This window comes from Pollicipes pollicipes, unplaced genomic scaffold (assembly GCF_011947565.3).
Source record: "Pollicipes pollicipes isolate AB1234 unplaced genomic scaffold, Ppol_2.1 Scaffold_3087;HRSCAF=3621_pilon_pilon_pilon, whole genome shotgun sequence".
Lineage (NCBI taxonomy): Eukaryota > Metazoa > Arthropoda > Thecostraca > Pollicipedomorpha > Pollicipedidae > Pollicipes > Pollicipes pollicipes.
Genome location: NW_023596225.1, coordinates 10,596,633 through 10,608,348, shown reverse-complemented (window position 1 = coordinate 10,608,348; position 11,716 = coordinate 10,596,633). Strand labels below are relative to the sequence as shown.

The 11,716-nt window shown below is 53.5% G+C and overlaps 1 protein-coding gene across 1 annotated transcript; it reads right to left on the bottom strand.

The window, feature by feature from the left end:
- Positions 1 to 547: 547 nt before the first annotated feature.
- On the bottom strand, positions 548 to 11,485 carry LOC119090676 (apolipoprotein D). The gene is made up of 5 exons (XM_037213520.1): positions 11,246 to 11,485; positions 9,985 to 10,115; positions 5,660 to 5,757; positions 4,772 to 4,867; positions 548 to 721 (listed from the first exon to the last, which is right to left on the bottom strand). The coding sequence occupies exons 1-5, from the start codon at positions 11,369 to 11,371 to the stop codon at positions 585 to 587; spliced, it is 588 nt and encodes a 195-aa protein (XP_037069415.1). The 5' UTR covers positions 11,372 to 11,485; the 3' UTR covers positions 548 to 584.
- Positions 11,486 to 11,716: the final 231 nt, after the last annotated feature.

Genomic DNA, 11,716 nt, shown 5'->3' with positions numbered 1-11,716 from the left:
ACAGCCGCGAGCTGGTCCCAGCAGACGGCCGCCGCGGGCCGGCTAGGAGAGCGACAGCCGCGAGCTGGTCCCAGCAGACGGCCGCCGCGGGCCGGCCAGGAGAGCGGCAGCCCCGAGCTGGTCCCAGCAGACGGCTGCCGCGGGCCGGCCAGGAGAGCGACAGCTGCGAGCTGGTCCCAGCAGACGGCCGCCGCGGGCCGGCCAGGAGAGCGGCAGCCCCGAGCTGGTCCCAGCAGACGGCTGCCGCGGGCCGGCTAGGAGAGCGACAGCCGCGAGCTGGTCCCAGCAGACGGCTGCCGCGGGCCGGCTAGGAGAGCGACAGCCGCGAGCTGGTCCCAGCAGACGGCTGCCGCGGGCCGGCTAGGAGAGCGACAGCCGCGAGCTGGTCCCAGCAGACGGCCGCTGCGGGCCGGCCAGGAAAGCGGCAGCCCCGAGCTGGTCCCAGCAGACGGCTGCCGCGGGCCGGCCAGGAGAGCGACAGCTGCGAGCTGGTCCCAGCAGACGGCCGCCGCGGGCCGGCCAGGAGAGCGGCAGCCGCGGGCTGGTCCCAGCAGACGCCAGAGCGTGCCCCAGCCGCCGGGCGCCTACAGTGGGCTGCAGCCTCTCCTGTCCTGCTTCTGGAACAGGCCCACGTCCAGACCAGCGGCCAGCGCCGCCGCCTTGGCCGTGTGGATCACGTCGTAGCCTGGGTGTCGGGCGCGGGTGAGCAGCCAGGCGATCTCTGCCGGCAGCGCGGGGGGGGGGGGCAGGTCAGGTCACCTCTGAGAGGACCGCCAGACAGCGAAGCCAAGCGGACGCACGAGACATGCGCACACAAGCGCAGCGCACAGTTGCTGATGACACAGAGTGGTACGCACGGACAGGCGTGCATGGCATCACACGCAGTCGCTCATAACTCGATGCGTTCTTCTTTTCTCTCCTTTTTAGAAAAGAGAACGCGACGCACGTCGCCGCGTCCCTGTAATGAAGCACTAGCGACGGCATCGGCCATATCAGCGCTCAGGGGCCATGGCGCAACCGGGACTCGAACCCGGGCCCCATGTGCGAGTCTAGCGTGCTAACCACTCGGTTATTACGCCCTCTCGATGTGTTCTTTAAAGAATTCAACTTAAACTGTTAAGAATATCCGCCCACACAGAAAGCCTGGTGACCGTTGTCAACTCGGTGTTGGTGAGCGAGGCAGCGGACAAAGTGGATTGCGAAAATATTTGGAACTGCTTGAACTGTGATGAAGTTTTCAAAATAATTGGCACAGGAAGATCCGGCCTGGTCAACACGCCTCCTCGAAACTAGTTTTTTGTAACCACTGATCGCAGGTTTCCACAAATCTCGTCAGCATGGCGCTTAAGTCTTTCAAAGTTGTGCCTGTTCTGTATTTGTATGCAGACTATTGCATCAAACGCATTTTTCCGGAGCATTGCTTTATCACCACGATTTATTTTCCTCCATTCGATAAACATGAAAAGTGTAATTTTTTGTTGAAAATGAAAGGGAGTGCTCCACATTTGTACGGAATTTTGAACTGTTACAGTTATTTTGAAGATCATTCAGTGCAGCTCACAGCAACGCTCTCTTGAAAACCTAAAACCCTCTTGTTGTTTGAGCTTGACGCTTGAGAAAACCTAAAACCCTCTGAGCTTGACGCCCGCGAACTTGTGCGAACTATTTCAAGGTAACATAGTTATGCATGACGCCCTAGAAACGCCACACGAATAGTTCCACCTCAATGGCCATGTAGTGCTCCAGGTCAAATTAAGTATGCACGTCGAATTATTCATGTCTGGCGTACGCCGGCGCGATTTCTGACATCAACGGGCTTTATTTGGCGGTTAAGTGATCTAATGCGTTTAGAAGAAATTTTGCACACGAATCACGTTTTGTGTTTAATGATACAGGAAACTGGGCATTGGTGCCATTGGTGCCATTTGAGGCTTGTGCCAATGGGGGTGGGGAATTAAAACTTAAGAAAGCGCCGCAACTGAAATGTGAAAGCATATAGAACATATAAAGTCGCAGCCAAATATACAAGAAGACCACAAGGAAGAGCCAACGCACCGATTAATCTATTACCTCTCGACAAGTTGAAATGTTGCAGGTGAACCAGCCCGTCCGCTGCGGTCAAAGTTTTGGCAGCGACATTGACATTAAACAAACGTTTAATGACGCAACCAAACCGTAACGTATTGAGGAGTATAGTTGCTGAATTGTGAAATTGTCTTTTTAGACCAGTCTTTTACATTTAAAAGCATACCAATAGTTACAAGTGAGCTTAGATCACCATATCTGATGCATACCTAAACATCTTGAATTGTGGGAGATCTCCTTTAAAAAGCTACCGAATACGGGCCGGAATTAGATGCAAATCTAGTTTCCAGCCGGTCTAAATCTCCACGGCCGGGCATCACAGCAACACTGAGCTGACCATGCAAATTGGGGAGAAAAACGGGCATCGGGCTGATGAAAGAATGAGCGTGAGCCGTTGTGTGCAAGCGGGTATGCGCTATTATGCTCCAAATCGTAGATCCGCTCGTTTAAGTGTTTTGAGGAGCGATGTTCGATCCCAATCCTCGGAGCAGATCCGGACGTGGCAGATGATGCGTGGCACCGGCTGTACGACGCAAATAAACACACCAGTCACAGCTGACCACATACCTCAAAACTGTCTGACCCACGGGTGTATCAGTAACCGACTGGCAGGCGGCCGACGCCATCTTCAGGAGCCATCCCGAAAATAAGAGCATTGGCCTGAGCCACGAACGGTTTGCCCCCCGCAACTTACATAGGCATACAGCCCTGGTCGCTGTAACCAGCAGCCGCCCAAAATGCCGTTTGCGTTTGTCGAGAGGCCTTGGTGACAGTTGACCAGAAAGTAGCCAAAATGCAGGTTCATCGATGTCGGCGAAATAAACAGCCAAGCCTTACATGGCTCACAAGTCCTAGTCAGTTATTTTTTAGGTGATGCAATTTGTGGAATAGCACACAAATGCCGCATCAGTGGCTCTCTGTCAGGTGAGTTTTCATGAAAGACGCTTTTCAACGCACTTATCAAACCAGCTGGTAGCGACTTCTGAAGCTTTTGGTTGCCATGGGCATAAAGAATGTTATTACATGGCAACAGTTGGCGTCTCTCATATTTCAGCTGCTACTTTGCTTCTTCTACGTAGCGCAATGCGCTTTAATGCGTTGGCAAAAATGCCGAGAACAATTATGATCCCGACGTGACACAGGTTGAACGGTGCGCCGTAAAAACGCGCTTATTTGGTACATCTGACTCTGTTGACCCTGAGTGGTCTTGCACCTTGCCTAATCTAAAGGATTGCAACATCACGTAATATAATAAGATAGGCCAAATCAACACAACGTGCACAATGAGACCGACATGGAACCCATAAGGAGATGATCTCTGATGGCATTTCAAAAGACGGATCCCCGAACTCTTGCCGGTCATGACACGCACATGCTACATATTGTTCACATATATGTATGCCATACATTTCGCTAGACCATTGTCAGGAGCATGCCTTGGCGGTTCAGTAATCAGCTGAGGTGGGCTCCGGGATGCCGAGGCTGTCTCCGGGAGGCCGAGGCTCTGTCCCCGGGAGGCCGAGGCTCTGTCTCCGGGAGGCCGAGGCTGTCTCCGGGAGGCCGAGGCTGTCTCCGGGAGGCCGAAGCTGTCTCCGGGAGGCCGAAGCTCTGTCTCTGGGAGGCCGAGGCTCTGTCTCCGGGAGGCCGAGGCTCTGTCTCCGGGAGGCCGAGGCTATGTCTCCGGGAGGCCGAAGCTGTCTCCGGGAGGCCGAAGCTCTGTCTCTGGGAGGCCGAGGCTCTGTCTCCGGGAGGCCGAGGCTCTGTCTCCGGGAGGCCGAGGCTCTGTCTCCGGGAGGCCGAGGCTCTGTCTCCGGGAGGCCGAGGCTCTGTCTCCGGGAGGCCGAGGCTCTGTCTCCGGGAGGCCGAGGCTGTCTCCGGGAGGCCGAAGCTGTCTCCGGGAGGCCGAAGCTCTGTCTCTGGGAGGCCGAGGCTCTGTCTCCGGGAGGCCGAGGCTATGTCTTCGGGAGGCCGAAGCTCTGTCTCTGGGAGACCGAGGCTCTGTCTCCGGGAGGCCGAGGCTCTGTCTCCGGGAGGCCGAGGCTCTGTCTCCGGGAGGCCGAGGCTCTGTCTCCGGGAGGCCGAGGCTCTGTCTCCGGGAGACCGAGGCTCTGTCTCTGGGAGGCCGAGGCTCTGTCTCCGGGAGGCCGAGGCTCTGTCTCCGGGAGGCCGAGGCTCTGTCTCCGGGAGGCCGAGGCTATGTCTCCGGGAGGCCGAGGCTCTGTCTCCGGGAGGCCGAGGCTCTGTCTCCGGGAGGCCGAGGCTCTGTCTCTGGGAGACCGAGGCTCTGTCTCTGGGAGGCCGAGGCTCTGTCTCCGGGAGGCCGAGGCTCTGTCTCCGGGAGGCCGAGGCTCTGTCTCTGGGAGACCGAGGCTCTGTCTCTGGGAGGCCGAGGCTCTGTCTCTGGGAGGCCGAGGCTATGTCTCCGGGAGGCCGAAGCTCTGTCTCTGGGAGACCGAGGCTCTGTCTCTGGGAGGCCGAGGCTATGTCTCCGGGAGGCCGAAGCTCTGTCTCTGGGAGATCGAGGCCTCGATCATTCGACCAAGGTTAAAAAGACGAGCGTGGCCAAGGTAGCACGCTTGACAGAGCACAGTCAGGCATGCCGCTGTCAGTTGTTAGCTCGTGTGGCGGGTAGCGTTTGTCACCAACGGTGAGCAGCGACCGCCGGTGACGTAACCCGACCACCTACCTGTGTGAGACCCCGTCAGAGGTTTGTTCTCACATTGCCACGCGATGGCAAAATTCTTGTAGTCGGTCGCCAGAATCTTGTACTCTCCACGCAGAACTGAAAGCATGGCGCGATGTTGAATTATTTTGATCTGGATTGAAGCACGACTAATGAGTTGCATCTACATATTTAAGGACTAAAAAGAGCATTGCAGCGCATTTTGACTACCTCATAGCTGATACCGCGTCCAGGCCTTTCCGGTCCATTTGCCTTGTTACTGCTGTTACTGACAGTCCAAGATATCAACCCTCCAATATGTGATTGTACACCGCACAAAATTTGTATATGGTTTATATATGGTTTTTGGGTACATACTGCCTGTAACTTTTTTCAACTTGGCAAAGAGTTGTGGATAAGATATTGACATCGAAGGTTTCTTTCTTTTTGCTTTCTGTGAAGAAAGGGTGGAACTTTGTAGAAGATCACCGTGACTGAATGCTTTCACATAAGAACTGAGACAGATACAGTATATCGCGTCTTGAAACCACAGCGATGATGGTGGCAGGTGGACTTTGCGCGTAACGGTCCAGTCCAAGCCGCGTTGTAGTAAATACTTTATTTACCACACTGCCTCAACCACATGTCTATAAGTTGACCTGTGGCTCATGAGTACCTGAGCAGCAAATCTGCTCTGTGCTTGTGACATTCAAAAGAATGCTCCGATCCGTTTGCCGTGTGCCCAGCTTGCGGCGTGGGCAAGGGGTGGCTGATGCTCCCAGCAGCACGATGCAGAGCACGTGAGTGTGCTCACTGCACCGACTGTGACGAACGACCGCCGACCCGCCAGCCGCTAGCCACTGACTCGACTCCTCGAGACAATCCCTGTCAGTCGCCAGGGTATGCACTCACAGGGCAGGTTCGGTCGCGCCACCACGTAAGAGAACCGGGCCGGGTCGTACGGGTCCGGGGTACCCAGCTGCTGCCGTATGGAAACTGGTTTGCCTAATCTGTAACGGACGAGGACGGATCAGGTAGCATGATCAGAGCTTTGGCGGCCGTGTCTTTGGTCTTTGACGTAACTATGGTCATGGCAGACTGTGACGCCGCAGCTTGCTTTCCATTGATAGTTGCTGTCATTGTCTCGATGCCAGTCAGCAAATGCATGCATTTTCAGATGATCAATCCCTCCAGACTGGTATCAGCTGGACGGACCAGCCAGCCAGGGACAGAGCTGACTGCCGCGCCCTGCCTAAGCCAATGTCGGACGCCGCATCGGTGCAGCCATCTAACTTAATCTCCTTGATCAGTCGTACTGACCGGCAGGCACAAAGCTCTTCTCAGGCCAGGTGTGGCGCGACCCCTAATTTCACACAAAAAGATCGGCGAGAACGGTGAATGTTCTTTGGAGCTAGGCATGCCCTTGGATTTAGATATTAAGCCTCTCGGTGGCACAAGCCATTGCACAAAGCCTGTTGCGAAAGAATTTCCCGTGATCGCAAAAATTGCGTACCACTGGCCTGCGAAGAAGATAAGCGACCCGCGCGCTGCAGTGCGTTCTAATTCTGCAAGGCCAAAACCTATGTCAAGATTCACTTCGAAAACCAGTGAATCTTGACATAGGTTTTGACATAGGTTTTGACATAGGAATTCACTTCGAACAACCAAAAACAAAAACCACTCTTTTATTTAAGGGCATTGTGGTGTGGTTAGGTCTGACTTATCCATCCACTTTTCCTCTAAATTTTCTAGATTTGGTTGTAAGACTAAACGGGTAATCGCCCATGTTAGCCACGTTGTTCAGGATTCGGTGGGATGGCCTCGAACCGTATGTAGTGGGTCTATGCATTGTCGTTCATCGTCTTGTTGGGCGAATAGCGTGCAGCATGCAGAATGATAGCTTTAGAGTCGCCTATGTCGCTTATCCCTTGCTCGACGTGGGGTGAATGTTTAGTTTTCTTCCCTTGAAGCTGCTGTTCACAATAGTGCCTGAAATGGTAGGCGAAGGAAACGGTCTTTTCTCGCAAAGCCGCTTTCCATTTTTTAGCTTATCAAAAAATTAGGAGCTTTTCGCAAGCATGTCAAGGCCAGAACAACAAATCCCGTGTCAATGCACCGACATAGTGCATCGTTGACTGATCTTGTTCACTCGTGTGACCCTTTTCGATGGTATTTGAGCCAAACGCGCTTGCTATCATGACCTGTGACCTTTATCATAAATCTCAATGACACAGTCTCACCTTGTTTGACCTTTCCAGGGAAAAGCATTTTTAGTCTTACAGATAAACCAGGGTCGTCAAGTTTTGTAGCGATTCGGGAAGGGAGAAGGCGAGCCGTGACCTCAATGACCTAAGCCCCCATGTTTGTCTAAACGTATTGACCCCACTTTGCTTTAACGAAAGGCAAGTTATGCCATCTATTTTTGGATCATATCATAAACAGTCCCTGACTTAAGCGACATGATATTTATGCAGTGGCGGATCCAGATGGGAATCTTGGCACGGGCCCTTCTGATTGGAAGTAAACGCATTTCTCAAGAGGTGATCCAAGGGCGCCTGGACTTCGAAGATGCGTCCTGAGGGCGACAAGACCCGTAACAATAAAAGAATGTCTTAAACCCTGTTGTTGGGGCGTCCGTGGGCTCAAAGATCGCGCCGACATCTAAAGGCTGTTCCGGGAGCAGGTCTAAGGGCTTCAAAATTATAATGTCGTCTCGAACATTTATGAGACGAACATGGGATGCCTTCCCGTCGGCTGAGAATATGTCCGGAGGTTTAGAAAGACGTTCATAAAGATAAAAATGCGCCTCAAGCCATAAAGTGGTGACCTGTGGGTCAAAAAATGTCCCCGAGGTCAAATGTATGCTTAAAGGGCTGGAAGAACACCCTGGGTATCCCAAAACGTGAAGAAGGAACTCCGATGGCTCATAGGGCGCCCATTGGCGTCCAGGCTCCTGTGGGATCACCCATTAAAGTTATAAGAGCAGTTTTGAAGTCTGAAGATTGTCCTTAAAGCGAAAAGGGTCGCACTAGGGACGCCTTTCAGAGGCGTATAGCGTTTGTTTTCAAAAGGCTCCAAATTCCAGGGATACCAAAAAATCCCAAATCTTCATGTTCGGGAGGTACCCAATTCCAGGGGTACCACAATGCCTCAGTGTCCGTAATGAAATCCTGCATCGGGCTATTTGGCGAAGGGGCACCAAGACATTCATTTCGGGACTTTGTAGCCTTTGTTCTTACGAGGCATCAAAGCCTGAAGGGCACCACAAAGGGCCCAAATCTTTAATTTTGAAGGGATACCAGTGTTTATTATTTATATTTTGTGTTTTCAAAGGGCTCCGAGTTCCACTATTTTTGGTGTTGCTGTGACTTTTGATCTATTTGGAAAACAACCTCAAAGTTATAAAGGCGAAGTATCTGCCCATTGTATGGTAACGTATATACAGTGACCAGAAGGCTGCACACGCGACAGGGAGAGCGCAGAGGTGATCAGGAAGGCATGTACGCGACATGGAGGGTACAGACGGTGACAAGAAAGGTGCAGACGCGACATGGAAGGTACAGACGGTGACAAGAAAGATGCAGACGCGACAGGGAGGGTACAGACGGTGACAACGAAGGTGCGCAAGCCACAGAGTGGGTACAACGGCTATACAAAAGTGCACACTGACAGGAAGGGTATAACGGCTCCACAAGTGCACACGTGGCATGGATGGTACAGCCTGTGGCGGCGAGAAGGTAGACGGCTGCAGGGAGGGAGCAGACGGTCGCACTTTTTTTGTTTTTTAAATGCACTTCATTCATTTTTACATCTTAACAATACAATTTTGCCTGATGTGATGTGAACTTTTTCAGTAAAACTGTTCCATCATCTGTCATGCAGGTCCAATAATATCGTTAGGGAAGGACGCAAGCTATGTAAAAGCAGTACACGAACAAACACGCTACATCGCGACATCCGTCACTCGGCTGCAGGCACACTTCTTCGCAAGCCAGACATTTCGCGGGAGTCCTGCACGGCCGTGTGACCCAGTGCTGCTGCCCACAGCTAGGCAGGAGCAGCGACCGCGGCAGCCACGGCGGCAGAGGGGGGGGGGGGGGAGCAGCAAAGTCAGGGGGGGGGGGCGGTGTCGATAGGTGCGAGGCATCGGCGGCAGCAGTGACAGGGCCACGCTGTGGGGTGCGCAGCGACGCAGATTGGAGTGCCTGCCAGCCAGCCGCAGCAATACCGGGCGGCACGCTTAAGAAACCGAGGCGGACAGCAGGACCAGGTGGACGTGGAGGAATGAAGGCACGCTGTAGACTGGAGGATATATATATATATATATATATATATATATATATATATATATGCATATATATATATATATTTGGGGGTGACCTAACCACAGCTCTGTCAAGCTATTATCCGGCATTAGAATTCAGATCTGCCCATGAAACATACCACCTTGTTTCCTAAACTCTCCATTTTACCATGCTTTCTAGCTAGGTATTTTTCAGCATCAAAGCCTCGCTTACGCAGTATTTTAAAGTAACAAATGTATGGGCAAATCTCTCAACGCATCCCATCGTATGTAACATGCTTTGCAGTTGTGGCGATATGGGTTATAACTGCCCTGTTGCAGTGACCGAACATTTTCACCTTGCTCCTGAGTTGTCCCAAGCTATGTCCTGAAAGATATTGAAACATTTAATCCTACAATTTTTCAGCACATTCGCATGTCAAAAATAAGCATTTTGAAGTTGCACGACCCTGCTAACAAAGCAAACATAGAACGTTTGCCTGTGCTCGTATTAGGCTTAGGAAAGTGTCAGTGGTTGAAATTATCATGACTAGCTTGAACTAAAAGTACGTGCATCGAGTCGCACTGATAGTATTCCTCACATTTGCAACCGAGATCGGTAACAAAGCTTAATGCCTCTGATCCACATGTCCTCGCTTCTACTGATGTCATTTTGTGCTTCCTGGATTTTTTTGAAACCACGCTCTTGAAGAAAAAACTTGGGAATGTTGTATTTGTGGAAGGTACTTCACGCGCGCTCGCGTGGCGGTTGCATGTAGAGTACATGCAGCGACAGAGAGGATGTGGACTGCGACAGGGAGAGTACGGACGGCGACAGGAGCAGTGTGGACGACGACAGGAGCAGTGTGGACGGCGACAGGAGCAGTGCGGACGGCGTTGCAAGGGACGCAGACGGCGACAGCGGGATGCGGAGGGACGGGGGTGCAGCACTCACAGCGCCAGACGCCACTCCAGCAGGGTGCTGAGCCGGCCGTGCAGCATGACATAGCGCTCGCCCCAGCAGCGGCCCGCCAGTGACTCGTAGCTGACGAAGAAGCGCTCCGCCTCGAACCACTTGCCGAGGAACTGGCGGCAGAGGGACGGCACCCGGGTCAGCGCCGGAGGCTGATCAGGACCAAGCTAGCGGCTGGGCTGAGGTCAGCATCAGTGGTGGCAGAGGGACGGCACCAGATCAGCGCCGGAGGCTGATCAGGACCAGGCTAGCGGCTGGGCTGAGGTCAGCATCAGTGGTGGCAGAGAGACGGCACCAGATCAGCGCCGGAGGCAGATCAGGACCAGGCGAGCGGCTGGACTGAGGTCAGCATCAGTGGTGGCAGAGGGACGGCACCGGATCAGCGCCGGAGGCTGATCAGGACCAGGCTAGCGCCTGGGCTGAGGTCAGCATCAGTGGTGGCAGAGGGACGGCACCAGATCAGCGCTGGAGGCTGATCAGGACCGGGCGAGCGGCTGGACTGAGGTCAGCAACACTGGCTGACCGCGAGCCGAGCTAAAGCGCCGAGAAACCAGAACAACGGTCGGCACCCCAAGCAACCTTGCAACCTTTGTCCCAGCATGTCGCGGTTGACTTGTTCGATTGCTCTGTTTGTCACTCAGGACTATGGGCTCGATGAACAGGGGTATAGTGGTCACCGATTTCAAAAAGATTTCGCATGCACGGTGTTTGTTTTGAGGTGAATGGCTACAAGGAATGACGTCAAATAACATTTGGATGATAAGTTAATGTTGGGTGATTATGTTGAATGATGTGATGGCATTAAATGATCAGTGATGGTTACGACGTTCCTCACGTCTAATTAATTAAGGAATACTGTGCTATCACTAATAAAGAACTAAATATGATGCAACTTTCAAGAACTGTATCCCAAAGACGATCAGATTACTGGCAGTGATGCGTTGTTTCATGGCCACCTTCAGCGCTGTAGCATGACGAAAAGCTCATAGGACAACAATCACTTTATGCCCGATCTATTGCAAACAAACTACAGTCAGACCTCGGATGCTAACGACCATTCAGTAGATGGAATCACACACAAATATACATATGGGCCTTAAAATTGCTTTATGCGTGGTCAATTTATTTGATAATCGTCTGATGTCGGCGGCTAGATATTCATGCCCAACTCTGCCTCCTAATTCCGTACGCCGCACACCGAAACCCCGGCACAAGGGCCGTCACGGGCCGCCCAAACTCTCACCCGGTGTGTGTTGAAAGGCTTGAGCGCTGGTATGTGCGGACATCTGCCCGAAAGTTTCACCTGGCCCTTGGCCACTACCAGCAGAGTCAACGCCAGCCAAGCCGGCGTTGCCAGCATGCGCCACATGCTGCCGCTGCTGCCGACACCGATCGTCAAACTGTACGGCTGCAGCCGGCGTCCCACCAAGTACCGTCCGCCACGCGGTGCGGGGCCGACGCTGCACCAAGATCACTCTCGCGGCTACCGTCCACGCTCTGGACTGGTTACGGTGTGCACGCGGCCGGCCGCGGGGCGGCGGCCGCTTTCACCGTGCGGAGGGGCTCCCATCGCGTGACGCTTCAGCGGAGCCGCGGAGCCCGTGACAACAGCGGAGCCCCCGAGGACGCGACTGTGCAGCGGAGCCTGTGACAACAGGGAGCCCCGAGGACGCGGCTGTGCAGCGGAGCCTGCGACAGCAGCGGAGCCCCCGAG